Source organism: Drosophila rhopaloa, unplaced genomic scaffold, assembly GCF_018152115.1.
Source record: "Drosophila rhopaloa isolate 14029-0021.01 unplaced genomic scaffold, ASM1815211v1 contig_115, whole genome shotgun sequence".
NCBI lineage: Eukaryota > Metazoa > Arthropoda > Insecta > Diptera > Drosophilidae > Drosophila > Drosophila rhopaloa.
In genome coordinates, this window is record NW_025334990.1 from 14,177,679 (window position 1) to 14,193,900 (window position 16,222).

Below are 16,222 nucleotides of genomic sequence, written 5' to 3' on the forward strand. Positions count from 1 at the left end.
TTTTGGGGCGCCTGCTTGCCTATCGAACTGCAACCACAATAACGTTCGGCACTTGTTTTTGGTAAATGCAATATTATAGCTGATTTGGGGACGTTATGGACCAGGATTCAGCCCCAGCGAGTCCTAGGACCCGGGAGGATAATGCCTCCACATCCACCCAACGTTCCCGAAGAAGAGAAACACCGAAATCAGGAAATCTGAGATTTCCGGCAGACGAATTGGCCAATATGTATAATGCCGACCGTCAGGATGGTCAACACACCCTGCAAGTGCACAGACAAAATCGGGTATTACCTGCCACCAGTGAATTCGTCTGCTTAGAGGATCTCCTGTCTACCCAATCCGATCCTACGCCCGAGGAGGAGATCGTCCAAGTGATACTGAGAGATTTCTGCTCATCTCCTACGTTCGTGGAGGAGGAGGACGTTCCCAACTGCGAATCCCCGCCATGGTTTAGATTTCGCAAGAAAAGGATCAAAACATATTGTAGGAAAAGGGTTCTCCAGAAGGAGGACATACATGTAGTCATAGAAAACGAAGAGGAGGATCGGCTTAGCTGCTCTTCAGATCTTTCCGTGCAGGAGGATCTTAATAATACATCTTTAACGGCCGCAGTTTGCAACTTGGATGCCGATACATCGCAGAAGATACGGGAGAACCTGCAAAATCTAAGTCAATTCTTTTCTCTAAGTAGCACCAGCTCGACCCCCAATAACGCCCACAAACCTGCTGTCCAATCAAGAATAGATCTTCCTCTTAAGTCACGGCGAGATTCTGAAAAACCTTCATGTTCCCGGGAACACAAAAACAATCTTTCACATAAGGATTCAACTGCGGAATGTACCTATACTGAAATAATGAACCTTAAAAACGAACTCCTGGAGAACGGCTTCACTCTTGAAGCCTCTCAAATCTGTGATATTAAGCCGGAAGGTAAGAAATTGATAGAGATATTAAGATATACATCCATAACATTGAAATTATAGTTCCAGGATTGGCTGATACTCTATTTGGCGATGGTAGAACAACTACCGCAATCATACACTCTCAAACTGGTAAAATAACAATGTTTCCCTTATAAAATAGTCAATAAAATCCAGCTTGCATTTACAGATATAAAAGTTTGTGATAATTGGTCTGATGCAGATTCCTTTATGGAAAACTACAACACTGAAAATATGTCTTTAGATGAAAAGGATTCTGAACAAAACACAACTTTGAAAAATCAAGTTAAAATGGAAGAAAACACTGACACCCTTATATTAGATGACATCCCAATCAGCGAGTGGCAAACTGCAATGGAAATCCCCGAAGAATCAATTAAAGAAACCAAAGAACCACCCCAAAAAATAGTAAAATTAGAGCCAAGCCCCGCTGAAAGCATTACTTCCCAACACACTTGCGATATGCAGTTCCTACAAGAATTCCACCTTGACGAATGGCAACCAATGGAGATTCCAGAATTTGTTGGATTTCGTACAGCGTCGAAGAAATCAATTGAGGTTTCCAAAGAAATGCAAGAGCGTGCTGCCAAATTGCTGGCTGATTTTAAAGAGGAGCAAACACATCAACCCGAATATGAACAAGAAAGCATCGACCCAAAAGTGTCAGAAGAGTTTGTGGGTTTTCGAACAGCCTCAAACAAACCGATTGAGATCACTGAAGAAATGGAAAGTAAAGGAGCGATGTTCTTGGCTCAGTTTAAAACTGCAGACCAATTAACTCAATCGAACGATGACGTATTTCTACAGGACATCGCTTTAAGTCAATGGCAACCAAAGGATATTTCAGATGATGTTCCCTCAACCTCGAAAAAACTAACTGCAGTGCCTGAACATACCAAGAGCATCGATCCGAAAGTGTCAGAAGAGTTTGTGGGTTTTCGAACAGCCTCAAACAAGCCGATTGAGTTCACTGAAGAAATGGAAAGTAAGGGAGCGATTTTCTTGGCTCAGTTTAAAACTGTAGACCAATTAAGTCAATCAAACGATGAGGTATTTCTACAGGGAACCGCTTTAAGTCAATGGCAGCCAATGGATATTTCAGATAATTTTCCATCAACCTCGAAAAAACTAACTGCAGTGCCTGAGCATATCAACACAGAAAAAGTCGATTCAATAAATGCCGTTGACGCAGAAAAAATACAGCAATCAAAGCATATAAATGAGGTGGAGCTTCCTGAAATAAGGACCCCTAACAAAAGTCAGTCGAACATTCCTCAACTGGTTGGCTTTCGTAAAACGCCTTACAAATTTTTAGAAGTGGCTGAGGAAATGAAAATTAAAGGCGATAAGTTAATCGCTGAAGTTGAATCCGGATTATATCAACCTAGTCAGAAACGTAATCCCCGGACTCAAGAACTTCCAGGTAATCATGGCCAACTTTCCGGTGAAACAGAGTTTGTGGGATTCAGAACGGCCTCAAATAAGGCAATAGTAATATCAGAGGAGATGAAAAGGAAAGCTGCTAAGTTAATAGCTGAAGTCGAATCTGATCAACAAACCCTAGCTGTAGAAAATGAAACCATAAATAAATCCAATTTTGAAGGCTTTCGCACTGCCTCAAATAAACCAATTGTGGTGTCTGATGAGATGAAAAAGAAAGCGGCCCAATTTATGTTTGAATTTCACTCTGGAGAATCAACTCTGCAAAACGGTTTTGTAGGAAATAAAACTGATGATATAAGTTTTGTTGGCACAGCCTCAAATAAATCATTTATGGTATCCAAGGAGATAAAAGTCGAATCAGAAGAAACAGGCCAAAGCGCGCATAGAAAATTGCAAACCGAAAACAATCCAGAATTCTTTGGGTTCCGAACAGCGTCTAACAAGCGTATAGAAATATCTGAGGAAATGAAACTTAGAGCAGCCAAATTAATGGCTGATGTAGAAGCAGCGATTCCATTAAAAATTCCTGAGAATCAACCATCAAATATTAATAATACTCCAAAAGATAGTGATTCTGATGTATCTGGGGAAGAGTTCCACGGCTTTCCGTTAGAAGATGTCCTTCTTTTTGCGATGGATGATGACTTATCCAACGACTCCGTTTTTCCCAGGCAATCTCAGAGAACACAAAACTCATGTGTGGTTACACCCAAGCTCAGAAGAGACACCTCCGATGGCATTCCCTCGAGTGAGAGGCGCCGCAGCGAAAGAAACTCACTCCCACAACATAATCATCCCCAAAGCGGCCTGAAATTGCAAAAGACGATCTCGTGCCATAGTGCACTTGGGACGCCCACCCAATCGCAGGAGTTAAACACCTTGGCATCACAACCGATAGGACAACCGCAACTGGACAAGAGCACCAAGACTTCCGTGATAGCTCGCCGCAATCTGTCACTTACCAGGAATCTGTCACTCACCAAAAGAAGGAAGCGGAGCAGTACGCCAACTGGAACTTCTGCGGGGAACGCTATCACTCCGGTGAAACCCCGATTTGCTCCCATGCCAGCTTCCACTAGTACTCCGCTTGCAGATAGAAACACGAATCTGGCCAAGGAGTCTACCAAAATTATACCAAATGCAGAGGAAATGTCACCGATTTGCATGCCACCCAATAAATCTCGACGTCTTGGATTGAGTCGAAGTCGCTATTAGTTTATTTTCTAAGAAATATAAATCGCCGGTAGGTTTATATTTCGTAAATTTTTTTTCGTTGTGTAAGTTTAAAAAAACCATTTATTAAATTTGTTTATTCAAATGTTTGAACAAAATGTCGTGGATACTTAATGCCTGTAAACACAGTTGAAAAGTTTTAACTAAAGGTATTGAGATCCAAACAAAATGGAATGGATGGATATGGTAAAATGAAACCCTGTTTAAAGCAGTGTTCTTAAATTCGTAGTTCAATGATGTATAGTAATAATAATAGAGTTTAGTAGGAAATCAAAGCCAATACTATTGCATAGGAGGAATATTAATTTTTTATAGCTTTATGCTAATTAAGAAATATTACTACAAAATCGGCTCCTAACAACTTCCGTGAAAAAAACCACAACAGATACGGATAGACCCACAGCCCACAAACCAAAGGCGAAGTAGTAAAACTGGAGGTCGAATGGCTTGGTCGGGGGTTCATCATCCCGCATCAGGGTGTAAACTCCCAGTTGGATCAGCTCCCGAAATGTGTCCCCCTTCATTTTGATGTTGATTCCGTGCTCATGCAGACGCCTCATGAACTCACTGGTCATTTCCAGATATGGTAAACTCTTGGACACGCAATAGGTTTCAAGGGCATAGCCCACTCCCTGACGAATCATATTAAATCGCGGCGTCTTCAGCAGATATTGCTGCATCAGGATCAGCTCCAGGCGATCCTCGTACAGCGAATACATGTAGTCTTCATTGAGGGCATCTCGATATGCTATCAGCAGGGATGAATTAAGGGTGATGCTGTTGCGACGGACAGCTTCGGGAATAAAGTCTTTCGCCTGCAATTCTATCCTGTAGTAATCGTCAAGCAGAGTGGGATATGGAGCTTTGGCCAGATCGTTCAGTGTTTTATACTCCTCCTCGTACAATCCCGATGTAAGAATGCTGGAGAGCGTGGCTAGATAGACGTTGGTGAGTACAAATCCACCGATTGTAAGGATAACATGAACAACTATTTCCCTCCAGCCGGCAATCCTGATTGTTTCTTGGCCATTATAGAGGATGTGGCTCAGGCTATACAGTAGACACTCTCCGATCTCGTTTCGTGCCCTTCCCGAAATCAGATACAGCATCAGGGAACCATAGAAGACAGTCAAGGCTACGACCAACCACAGAGTCCATTTGAAGGGTCGGGAGTAGTACAGATAACTGGAAATCGGACGGGCATGGGGAACGATGAAGTACTGTGTTACGATCGAAAGAGGTTCTGTGTGGGCCACTCTTTCCCAAAGTCCAAACGGTGTCAAATAGCAAATAATATCTACATTTTTCGCTGTCAGCATATCCACAACGGCGTCGTACGATGCATTTTCAGATACTCTGGGCACGGGAACGCTCTCAATTGTGGCATTATAGCGATACGAAAACTCCTTGAGAGCCGTGAATAAATATCCACCACGAACAAGCTCATTTCGATCGTTAAAATACTCAAAATCGCGAGGCGCTAGTTTGGTTCGAAGACTGCGAATGGGATATCCCTGAAATTTGCGTATAATTCTCCTTCTATTCAGATACTCTGAAATATTTGAGAGCTTAATTGGTTGAATGGATGGGTATGGTAGATAGCTGTAAAGATCCATGCCGTAAATCAAAATCACATTAACGAAACCATTTTTAAAGCAATAAGTGTAGAGGTCCTCTTTCGGAAACACTGGTTCCTCCATGCTCAGAAAAACTATATTTAGCTCATGAAGTTTGTCCAATAAAGAAGGCAGTAGATTTGCCACCATGGGATCCAGTCCATAATCCAATAATTTTACTATTATTAGAGCGTTTTCCGTAAAATTTCCACGTATTCGAAGATTCGTACTCTCCTCAAATTTTGAAGTGAGTTGAATTCTGGGTGTGTCCAGACTGTGAAGGGTATATGAGCTACCAGAATCGTCAAAATCAATGAATACATTGAGTTCTGTTCGAAGAGCCCGATTGAGTTCATATAACACTTGAGTGGACTCCGAATTAGGAGCACCAATCGCAAGGATGAAAACCGACGCCAGTAAAAAAGATAACATTTTGATAAATACTAAGGTCTGGAAAGCAGCTTTTATAGGTTTGTTTCAATGTCCACATGACATGACAATATCCTTTGCTGCCACATTTATTATGATAATTGACTGGCTGCAATGCCAAAAAAAAACAAAGATGAGTTCAAAAACAAATTAAGACAGATAATTGGGTTTTGAAGCATGTAATTTAATACATCAAGACAATCATATGTTAGTGTGAATAAGTTATTTGTACTATTTCATAGACTCCACAACAAAAACCACAAAAGACAAAGCCAGTCCGACAATCCACAAACCAAAGGCGAAGTAGTAAAACTCGAGGTCAAATGCCTTGGCTTGGGGTTCATCATCCCGCATAAGGGTATAAACTTCGAGTTGGATCAGCTCCCGAAATGTGTCGGCCTTCATTTTGATGTTGATTCCGTGCTCATGCAGACGCCTCATGAACTCACTGGTCATTTCCAGATAGGGTAAACTCTTGGACACGCAATAGGTTTCAAGGGCGTATCCCACACCCTGACGAATCATATTAAATCGCGGCGTCTTCAGCAGATATTGCTGCATCAGGATCAGCTCCAGGCGATCCTCGTACAGCAAGTACATGTAGTTTTTGTTGAGGCCATCGCGATATGGTATCAGCAAGGATGCATTAAGGGTCATGCTGTTTCGGCGGACAGCTTCGGGAAGAAAGGTTTTCGCCTCCAATTGTATCCTGTAGAAATCGTCATGCAGACTGGGATATGGAGCTTTGGCCAGATCGTTCAGTGTTTTATACTCCTCCTCGTACAATCCCGATGTAAGAATGCTGGAGAGCGTGGCTAGATAGACGTTGGTAAGTACAAAACCACCGATTGTAAGGATAACATGAATAACTATTTCCCTCCAGTCTGCAATCCTGATTGTTTGTTGGCCATTATACAGGATGTGGCTCAGGCTATACAATAGACACTCCCCGATCTCGTTTCGTGCCCGTCCCGAAATCAGATACAGCATCAGGGAACCATAGATGACAGTCAAGGCCACGACCAACCACAGAGTCCATCTGAAGGGTCGGGAGTAGTACAGATAACTGGAAATCGGACGGGCATGGGGAACGATGAAGTACTCTGTGACGATCGAAATCGGTGCTGTGTGGGGCACACTATTCCAAAATACAACCGGTGTAAAATAGCAAACAATATCGACATTTTTGGCTATCATCATCTCAAAAATAACACCGTACGATGCATTTTCAGATACTTCGGGCACAGGAACGCTCTCAATTGTGGCATTATAGCGATACGAAAACTCCTTGATAGCCGTGAATAAATATCCACCACGAACAAGCTCATTTCGATCGTTAAAATACTCAAAATCGCGAGGCGCTAGTTTGCTTCGAAGGGTGCGAATGGGATATCCCTGAAAATTGCGTATAGTCCTTCTTGTATTAATATACTTTGTTATATTTAAAAGCTTAATAGGTTGAATGGATGGATATGGCAGATAGCTGTAGAGATCCTTCCCGAAAATCAAAATCACATTAACGAAACCATTTTTAAAGCAATAAGTGTAGAGGTCCTCTTTCGGAAACACTGGTTCCTCCATGCTCAGAAAAACTATATGCAACTCATGAAGATTATCCAATAAATAAGGCAGTAGATTTGCCACCTTGGGTTCCAGTCCATAATCCATTAATTTTACTATGATTAGCGCATTTTCCGTAAAATTTCCACGTATTCGAAGTTTTGAACTCTCCTCAAATTTTGAAGTGAGTTGAATTCTAGGCGTGTCCAGACTGTGAAGTATATAAGGGCTACCAGAATCGTCAAAATCAATAAATACATTGAGTTCTGTTCCAAGTGCCTGATTGAGTTCATATAGCACCTGATTGGATTCCGAATTGGGAGCACCAATCGTAAGGATGAAAACCGACGCCAGTAAAAAAAATAACATTTTGATAAATACTAAGCTCTGAAAAGCAGCTTTTATAGGTTTCTTTCAATGTCCACATGACATGACAATATCCTTTGCTGGCACAATTATTACGTTAATTCACTGGCTGCCATGCCACAAAAAACAAAGATGAGTTCAAAAACCAAATTATGCCATAAAGGGGTAAAAATGAGAGATAATTGGGTTTTGCACCATGTAATTTAATACATCAAGACAATGTTAGTGTGTATAAGTGATGTGTACTATTTAATAGACTCCACAACAAAAACCATAAAAGACAAAGCCAGTCCGACAATCCACAAGCCAAAGGCGAAGTAGTAAAACTCTAAGTCAAATGCCTTGGTTGGAGGTTCATCATCCCGCATCAGGGTGTAAACTCCGAGTTGGATCAGCTCCTGAAATGTGTCCGCCCTTATTTTGATGTTAATCCCGTGCTCCTGCAGACGCCTCATGAACTCACTGGTCATATCCAGATATGGCAAACTCTTGGACACGCAATAGGATTCAAGGGTGTATCCTACCGCCTGACTGAACTTATAAAAGCGCGGCCTTTTCAGCAGGTACTGCTGCTTCAGGACGAGATCTATTCGATCCTCGCCCATCAAATACATGTAGTTTTTGTTGAGGCCATCGCGATGGGCCGTCAGAATAGAGTAATTTAGGGATCTGCTGTTTTTACGGAGGGACTTGGGCAGAAAGGGGTTTATTTGAAAATATTTCCAGTGGAATTCGTCGTGCAGACTGGGATATGGAGCTTTAGCCAGTTCTTCCAGGGTATCGTACTCCTCCTCGTACAATCCCGATGTCAGGATGCTGGACAGCGTGGCCAGATAGACATTGGTCAGTATGAAACCACAGATTGTTAGTATAATATGAATCGTCATGACTCTCCAGCCTGCGTTCCTGATTTTGTGATGGCAGGTATAGAGGATGTGGCTGAGACTATACAGAAGGCACATCCCGATATCGTTTCGCTCCGCTTTCGAACTTAGATACAGCGCCAGAGTTCCATAACATACAGTTGAAACTATGACCAGCCACAGGGTCCAACTGAAGGGACGCGAGTAATAGAAATAGCTGGAGATCGGGACGGCATCGGGGACCATGAAGTTTACAGTGAGGATCGAAAGAGGCGCGGTGCTGGAAACGGGCCAGCCCAACTCCTTGTAGTAGCAAATAATGTCGATCTCCTTGTTGCTCAGCATATCCGCTAGGGTAAAGTATAAAGCGTAATTAGATATCTCGGGTAAGGCTGCATTTACAAGAGTTGCGTTATAACGAGAGGTAAACTCCTTAACAGCCGTGAATAAATATCCTGCCCGAACCAGCTCATTTTGGTCGTTAAAATACTCAAAATCACGAGGAGCTACTTTCGTTCGAAAAATGCGTATGGGGTAGCCCCAAAAATTGCGAATGCTCTTTCTCGTACTGAGATATTCTGAAATATTTGAGAGCTTAATCGGTTGAATAGATGGATATGGTAGATAGCTGAAGAGGTCCTTGCCGTATACTAAAATCACATTAACGAAACCCTGTTTATAGCAGTAGGTGTAGAGGTCCTTTTTCAGGAACACTGGTTCTTCCACACTCAGAAATATTATATGCAGCTCATGCAGTTCGTCCAAGAAAAGCGGCAGGAAGTTAGCCACTTTAGGATCCAGTCCAAAATCCATTAATTTAACTATAATTAGAGCTTGCTCCGTAAAATGTCCACATATTCGAAAATCCTTATTTTCCTCCGAACTAGAAGTAATTTGAATTCTAGGAACATCCAGTCTCTGAAGTATATTCAAGCTAGAGAAATCCTCCAAATCGATAAGTACATTGAGTTCTATTTGAAGAGCTGTATTGAGTTCATGGATAACCCCGGTGGATTCCGTATTAAGAGCACTAACGAAACGAAACAGAACCGACGCAAGCAAAAATTGTAACATTGTGGTTGTTATTCAGAGGCAGAATGAAGCTTTTTAAAGTTTACAGGGTCGTATGAAGTTAAAATTACAACACAGAATTGACGTTGACCCTCTTTTAACAGCAGTAGAAAGTCGGAAAAAGTAAATAGCACACTTATCATTATAATTTTTAATGGGATTTGGTAATGCATCAATACGAATTTAGCTGATATACTGCTGCAGAAGGTATTTTAATTTTGGTGTCCCGAATAGGATAATATACATATGCATGTATATAATTTAATTTATAATTAACGCCTCTTACTGTAATTAGGCACTTTACCACCTCCATCGAATAAACCACCACAAAGCATAGGCGAGGAAGTAAAACTGGAGGTTAAAAACTTATTAGCCTTAATGTATATTCCTTGCTAGATCAGTTTCCGAAATGTGATATTTGTTTTTCTGTTAATTCTGGATTACTTTGAATTTTAATAAATATTCGTTTTATTTAAGAGTAGTGTGTAGATTTTGATTTGGCGCCTTTCCGACTACTTTTTCAAACCTAAACTTTCCAGCACTGCCAGCCGTTCCATCGATATTTTCCTCCAGTCTTGGACGTTGCCCAGCACTACCATATGTGCAATTATTATTCCCATTCCAGTTGGTAAGAAAAAGTCAAATTGTTACGCGGCAGTGGTAAAAGTGCAATATAATTTAATTACAAACACGATTGGCATGCACGGGATGCTTGTTTAAGTGGAAAGTTTTGGGAGGTAACAATATTTAATTGATTTACGCCCAGAAACTGCGTTTGTTTACGCCCCCTATTGGAAAAACAACAACACATTGGGAAAGTTGTGTTTACGTTTTTTAAAAGATAAGATTTTTTTGGGGAAGTTCAAAAGCGAAGCTTCAAACGGAAAAGACCTTGTAATTAATTGTGATAAGACTCGTATTTCGCTCGGCAATAATTAAAACTTGTCGTATTGTTTTGGGTTTTTTGATAATCGCGTTTTTATGTCAAAATACTTATACAGAAAACATTGGGACTTACGTATGTATGTATGTGTATATAGAAAATTATTGGGGTGGACATTGTGGGGGTTTCATTTTGTTTTGTTTTGATTTCTTTTTTCGATTTGCATTTACCGTCAACCAAATAATTTTGCTTTGCTAATTGCCCCAAAATTAAAATTGTATTAGAATAAAAACGCATTTAGTCATAGTTCCACATACCCAGTACGTACCGCCCGATTTCCAAGCTCTCTCTTTTCTCCGCTCTCGCGAACTTAAACCCACTTTATCGGAATCGTGCAAACATATATACATGTACTATATAGCTCGATTGCGACTGGTAAATAAATTAGTCTCAGCTGAGTTCGTTTTGTTTAAAAACAGTTATCTTCGTTCTCCGTTCGGTTCTGTTTGAAAGACACGTCAACAGTTGTAGAATAAAATATATTTAATATTAAAAAAGTTTAATATTTAAAAATCAACTTGGATCCTTGCAGCGCATCTCAGACTCAATCCAAAACCATGTCCGACGACTTCGATGGCTGCGAGTGCGTCTGGTCGCAAGAATATGCGATGCAGCGGCTTATCAACTTTGTAAGTTCCTGGATTAATGGGTTCTCCTCTATCTAATCCTATGTCTCTTCCTTGCAGATACGCCAGAACCAGAATGCCTGCACAGATACCGAGTGCTTCGATGGTGAGTACTGTCCAATCTATAGGCTAAACGTTCTGGGAAAAATTGTGTTTTTTTGTGGAAAGACATTTTTGTCAAATTTATTTAATGGTAATTTAAATATGAATCTTAATTCTACAAACCCTGATAAGTTATTAGCAATATTTTTAATAATTGTGATTAAATTGTTGACACTCTTTTCTTAAGATCTGCCTGTTATTCAAAACTTTATGATAGCTTTATAGCTTTTTTTATGCCTTTTACTGATAATAAAAGAAAATACCTACGGTTTTAGGGTTTGAGATTTTAAGATTGCATATTTAATTTATTTATATTACGGCCTCAGAAGTCTTTCTTCCTCAGAAGCCTGTCGCCATAAAGTATGCAATAGCATATATTATATATGTACATATATCTTGATCCCATACATTTCTAGTTTCCGGACGACCATCGCAGCAGGCGCAGGCCACGGGCCGCGGTGATGACAGCGGCTTCACCGTCGCGATGATCTTTCTGATCGTCGCAATGTTCATGTACATATTGAATCCGAGTACCTGGGGCAATTTGACCAGCAGCAACAAGCGGGCCGGCGGCAGACGAGACAATAATCAGGACGGATCAGGGCCGCCCCCGCAGCCTCCTCCGCCGGCCATCAACTAGATCACGGCGTTGATCCTTGCTTCTGCCAAACCTGAGCTTCTCCAACACAATTCGCAATACGCATTTCCTTGTTTTGTTATTTCTCCGGCAAGTGAGAAACAAGATTATTCTCTATGTCTAGATGGCGGTTCGAACCAGAGCAATCCAATTGGTTAATTCCTTCAGCACGTTTACACAAATTAGAAAAAGTACACAAATTAGAAACATTAAACATACCTTACATTGTACAAAACACAAGACCGCACACAAAAAAAACAAAAAACACCGGCTTATTAACTAACATATTTGGAAATTTTTAAAAACAGACTTTGGAAAACAAGTTGTCATTCTGTTGTCTATTTTTATTTTACAAGAGGCTTTAAAATATTGTACAATTGGTGGGCGGGATGAGAAGTGGTTTGCATTTATTTGTCCATGGGCTTGTCAGTTCTCGTTCTGCAGTCTTACCATCTTTTCGCGCACGTTCTTCAGGAGACCCTTCATTTGTTCGTACTTTCCGGTGGAATCGGGCAGATTCTCAAAGTTAATGACGTCGCTGACGCCTGCCTTGAAGTTGCTGCCCACGGGCAATTTATCGTAAACGGAGAATTTCAGCAGAGGGGTTCCCTCAAAGGACGCTTTAAAGGGGGCGGCAGGAGATGATTGCCTTTGCTCAATCTCTTTGGATTTCAAGGCAGGTTCCTCCACCTCAGTGGTGTCCTCCAGGTCAGTCTGTGATAGCGATTCATTCGCCGTCGTATTTAGGGACGTATTACTCTCCAACTGCTGCAATAGCTTCTCTTGCTGTGCCCTCAAATCATCCAGACTTGGTGATGGCGACCGTGTCTCCTCTTCATCACGGTCCTCTTCCTCTGGTGGAGGTGGTGGTGGTGGAGGCGTTGTCGGTGGCAGCGGGGGATCCTCTGCTTCGTCCACCAGCTCCATGTCGTAGTCACCAAAGCAGGTCTGCTCCTCGCTGGGAATGGGAGCTTGGTCGTGTGGTGCTGGCAAATCCACCAGCTTCTTGCGCTTGTAACCGTTGATCACGTTTTCCCCCAGTGATTTGATAAAGTTAGCCTTGGAATGGCTTTCTTGAAACGGCGGCACGTTGTGATGCTTATATTCCTTGAGAATCAAAAGGTTTTAAAGGGTATTGAGAATAGCTGAAGCTTATATTTACATCGAAGACTTTGTCAGAGGCCCTAACATTGAAGCCAGGATACTCGACTATTTTGTTGATGTCGTATTTAAAGGTGTCCGACTCTCCGTCTTCGTCGTCTGATTTGGTGACCTCTGTGCCCTGTATGAAGGTATAGTTAGTATTTATCTGGTAACGTAGTTAACCGTCTTACATCTGCATTAAACAGAGCTATGCCCGAGCTCTGGACCTTGGCTTCCTCCAACCAGGCGGGTGGGTAACCCAGTACCCTGAGGCGGTAGAACATGAATGGCAACTGGCCGCGGCTATAGCCCATGGCGTGGCGCGTCTTGGTGCTGATCTTGCCGGGGCGTATGTGACCAAAGCGCTGCTCTGTATCCACGTGATACCGCTCCATGCGGTTGCTGTTCTTTTTGCGAGCCCGATTAATCCTGGCATTGTTCCTCGGCTTGGGACACTCGCGCAGGGAGTGATCTGTGTCGCCGCAATTGAAGCACGAGGATTGCGCCTTGGGCCGAAAGCACTTGTTGACCTCGTCCGCTTTCAGTTTTTTTCTTGCCTCCGTCTGCTCATCCAGGATGTCTGAATTGCAGCGTTTGTAGGAGGGAACTTGGGAGGCATTTAGTTTGGCCACCGGCTGGGTGTCGATCAGGAATAGATCCTCGGTGTCCACAGCGTCTTCTTCCATCGGCAACTCACTGTTCTCAAAGGCAGCTAGTATTAATTCCTCTGGGTTTGCCCGGAAAAGCAATTGCTTCTCGGCAAAAGTGTGTTCCAAAACCGCCAGCATTTGTTTTTGCATACTGGCGAAGTGCTCCTTCTTGTGGAATCTCACCTCGAAAACCAGGTGGTCCCCATCTTCTTTGGTGGTTTCCTGAATGAGAGGTTTGCTGACTTAACCCTTGTAATGGATATATCCTATAGCACCCACCTGTCTGACATTATCTCTTGCAGTTTTCTTAGTTTTGGCGGCCGGTTCGACCCATTTTTGGGTCACTTCTTCAGGCGGCACAAATTCCACTTCATCGTCCAGCTCTCCGTCTTCCACGTCGTCCTCCACGATCTCCACACTGTTCTGTGAATCGTCCAGCAGTATTACGCTATCGTCCATATCTGTTAAGAACTATATTTTCTCTGATAATTATGATTTGTTTGCAAAACAATTGGTTTTTTCTCCCTTGTGGTGCAGGGTTGTCGTGTATACAAAAAACAAACGCAAAAACAAGCCAGTGTTGCTATCGATTGCTGGACGCGATAGTTGTAATCGGTCCATGATATCTGTAGTATATGTTTTAAATTTCAAAACTGTGGCCTACTTTTTGTTGCTTTTAATTAAGAATATTTATAAGTTTGTTTCTGCCCGAGAAGAAAAAGTATTATATTATATTTATAAAATACAATTTGAGGCTATGTAGTAACATAAGTACGAGTTTGGTTTTAAAAATATATAATATTTTGAATTGGCAGACGGCATTAACTACTATTAACAATTAAATTTAAACGAATCTTTGAATACCAATATCGATCATTTTAAACATATAAACCTTATTAATTTAAACTTTTTGGTAAACATTTAATTTATGTATTAACTATATTTATTTCTTTAATATGTTGACGAAAATATTTAGAAAAATAAGAGCAATTCAAAAGAGATTAACTGTACTTTCAAATGATATTTTTATCAAGCAACAAAGAGATATAGGGTATTTTTTTTATGTTGCTTACAAATTTTTTTGTTTCAAAATATATAATAAAGGTCAAAAAGGGACAATGTTGTATGTTGTTATTTAAATATATTATTCCTAGACACCACTAAATTTGGCGTTGTACAGAATTACTTCCGCCTTCGGATCCAGAAATTATGTCAACTTATCTCAACACATTAGGCATGCGAATGGAAGCCTTGATTCTCGGGAGCAAAAGACGTCATGTCGTGTTCGATTTGAATCTTGCGAATCGCCTGCTGAATGCCAAGTCAGATCGATCATGAATAAATGTCGCGCAGAATTACGAGAAGGAAAACCCTGCCCTGCCGGTAATTGTGAATTCAACTTACACTCGGGGAATTCTTCCGACAGAACGCGTGGAATGCCGCCGGCTGCCGTATGAAGAGTTTCGACCGATTCGATTGACTAAAATTTGAATAAAAGCTCGCCAAGATCGGGCATCAGGTGGTGCATGCCAATGAGGTCTCGATACCGGAGCATCATCCAGCATAAATAGATGCCTTCCTCACTGGGCCGCCACACTCACAATGGATCTGCTCAAGAGTCACCTGCTGCTCCTGGCCATCGGAGTCTGTCTATGTGCCGGAGTCCAGGCCACTCTGACCATCCAGAAAACCCTGCCAGCTCTTCCGGATCCCAGTCAGCTGCTGGCCAAACTACCACCAAAGCCCGCTTTTCTATCGGATCCCAGTCAACTACTGGCTAAGTTGAGCAAACCGAAACTCCAGTTGGATCCCAGTCAGCTGCTAGCCAAACTGCCACCAAAACCGGCCTTCTTAAAGGATCCCAGTCAACTGCTCTCCGCTCTGCCCTCGAAATTCATCAAACCCAAGCCTGTGTTTGTGAAACCCGTGATTGTCAAGCCCGTGGTGGTGATTAAACCAGTCGTCGTCGGCGGAGGAGGTGGAGGTGGAGGTGGTGGAGGAGGCGGTGGCCATGGTCATGGACACGGACATGGACATGGACATCATGGCAAGAATAAGGTTTAACTTGAGATAGCTATACGAACGATTATGATTTTATTAAGGTGATATATAAATAAATCAATGTGGTTACAACGAAATTATGGTATTAATCATTTTTAATTCTAAGTTAAATACTTATCCCACAAAACAATAAATCAGAAGATTAAATCCACCATGTAATGGTTTTTCAAGCCAATCAATGACTTTTATATCCACTGATAATATCTAAAAATTTTATTTTAATTTTATAAGAGATCAAAGGTTTTTGATAGACTTTGACAACCACTTAATTTTTGGTCATTAGTTTGTTACAATCCATATCTTTACTAGTTAAAAACCTGGTTTTCCATATGTTTGCCAACGGAAAGAACTTTAAGCTTCTCAGTCTTTTGAATTTCTCTGAAAAGAAAGGAGGGCAAAAAAGGGATAGGGTTAATGGGACCCACAGCCTTGAGACCTCAATAAGCGCATATCGATGTGCATAATGAATCCATCATCCGTTTGCCTAACGATGTCCTTTTGTGAGCCAATTGAAAGGCGGGACTGTGCGGACTGT

The 16,222-nt window shown here is 41.6% G+C and overlaps 6 protein-coding genes across 7 annotated transcripts; 3 read left to right on the forward strand and 3 right to left on the reverse strand.

Annotated features, from left to right (window-relative positions):
- The first annotated feature begins 23 nt into the window (after positions 1-23).
- LOC108039906 (breast cancer type 2 susceptibility protein homolog) lies at positions 24-3,684 on the forward strand. The gene is made up of 3 exons (XM_017117078.1): positions 24-933; positions 987-1,055; positions 1,114-3,684. The coding sequence occupies exons 1-3, from the start codon at positions 96-98 to the stop codon at positions 3,600-3,602; spliced, it is 3,396 nt and encodes a 1,131-aa protein (XP_016972567.1). The 5' UTR covers positions 24-95; the 3' UTR covers positions 3,603-3,684.
- A 262-nt stretch (positions 3,685-3,946) lies between these two features.
- On the reverse strand, positions 3,947-7,333 carry LOC108039773. The gene is made up of 2 exons (XM_044457665.1): positions 5,948-7,333; positions 3,947-5,686 (listed from the first exon to the last, which is right to left on the reverse strand). Exons 1-2 carry the CDS (start codon positions 7,331-7,333, stop codon positions 3,947-3,949), a joined length of 3,126 nt encoding a protein of 1,041 aa, XP_044313600.1.
- Positions 7,334-7,836: 503 nt separating this feature from the next.
- Positions 7,837-9,540, reverse strand: LOC108039774 (the record flags this gene model as incomplete). Its single annotated transcript, XM_017116860.2, has 1 exon — positions 7,837-9,540. A coding segment is annotated over one exon (1,704 nt), but the record flags the coding sequence as incomplete, so codon positions are not given.
- A 566-nt stretch (positions 9,541-10,106) lies between these two features.
- On the forward strand, positions 10,107-12,155 carry LOC108039899 (small integral membrane protein 14). 2 transcript variants are annotated; one of them, XM_017117069.1, is made up of 4 exons: positions 10,107-10,153; positions 11,001-11,097; positions 11,155-11,200; positions 11,613-12,155. In XM_017117069.1, exons 1-4 carry the CDS (start codon positions 10,125-10,127, stop codon positions 11,834-11,836), a joined length of 396 nt encoding a protein of 131 aa, XP_016972558.1. In that variant the 5' UTR covers positions 10,107-10,124; the 3' UTR covers positions 11,837-12,155. The 2 variants fall into 2 exon arrangements, with proteins under 2 accessions (XP_016972558.1, XP_016972559.1); XM_017117070.1 differs by having other exon boundaries at positions 10,132-10,262.
- An 87-nt stretch (positions 12,156-12,242) lies between these two features.
- LOC108039898 (zinc finger CCHC domain-containing protein 8 homolog) lies at positions 12,243-14,206 on the reverse strand. The gene is made up of 4 exons (XM_017117067.2): positions 13,906-14,206; positions 13,168-13,848; positions 12,996-13,115; positions 12,243-12,940 (listed from the first exon to the last, which is right to left on the reverse strand). The coding sequence occupies exons 1-4, from the start codon at positions 14,083-14,085 to the stop codon at positions 12,260-12,262; spliced, it is 1,662 nt and encodes a 553-aa protein (XP_016972556.2). The 5' UTR covers positions 14,086-14,206; the 3' UTR covers positions 12,243-12,259.
- A 1,022-nt stretch (positions 14,207-15,228) lies between these two features.
- On the forward strand, positions 15,229-15,764 carry LOC108039817 (chorion protein S38). The gene has a single exon (XM_017116905.2). It carries the CDS (start codon positions 15,229-15,231, stop codon positions 15,688-15,690), a length of 462 nt encoding a protein of 153 aa, XP_016972394.1. The 3' UTR covers positions 15,691-15,764.
- The last annotated feature ends 458 nt before the right edge of the window (positions 15,765-16,222 follow it).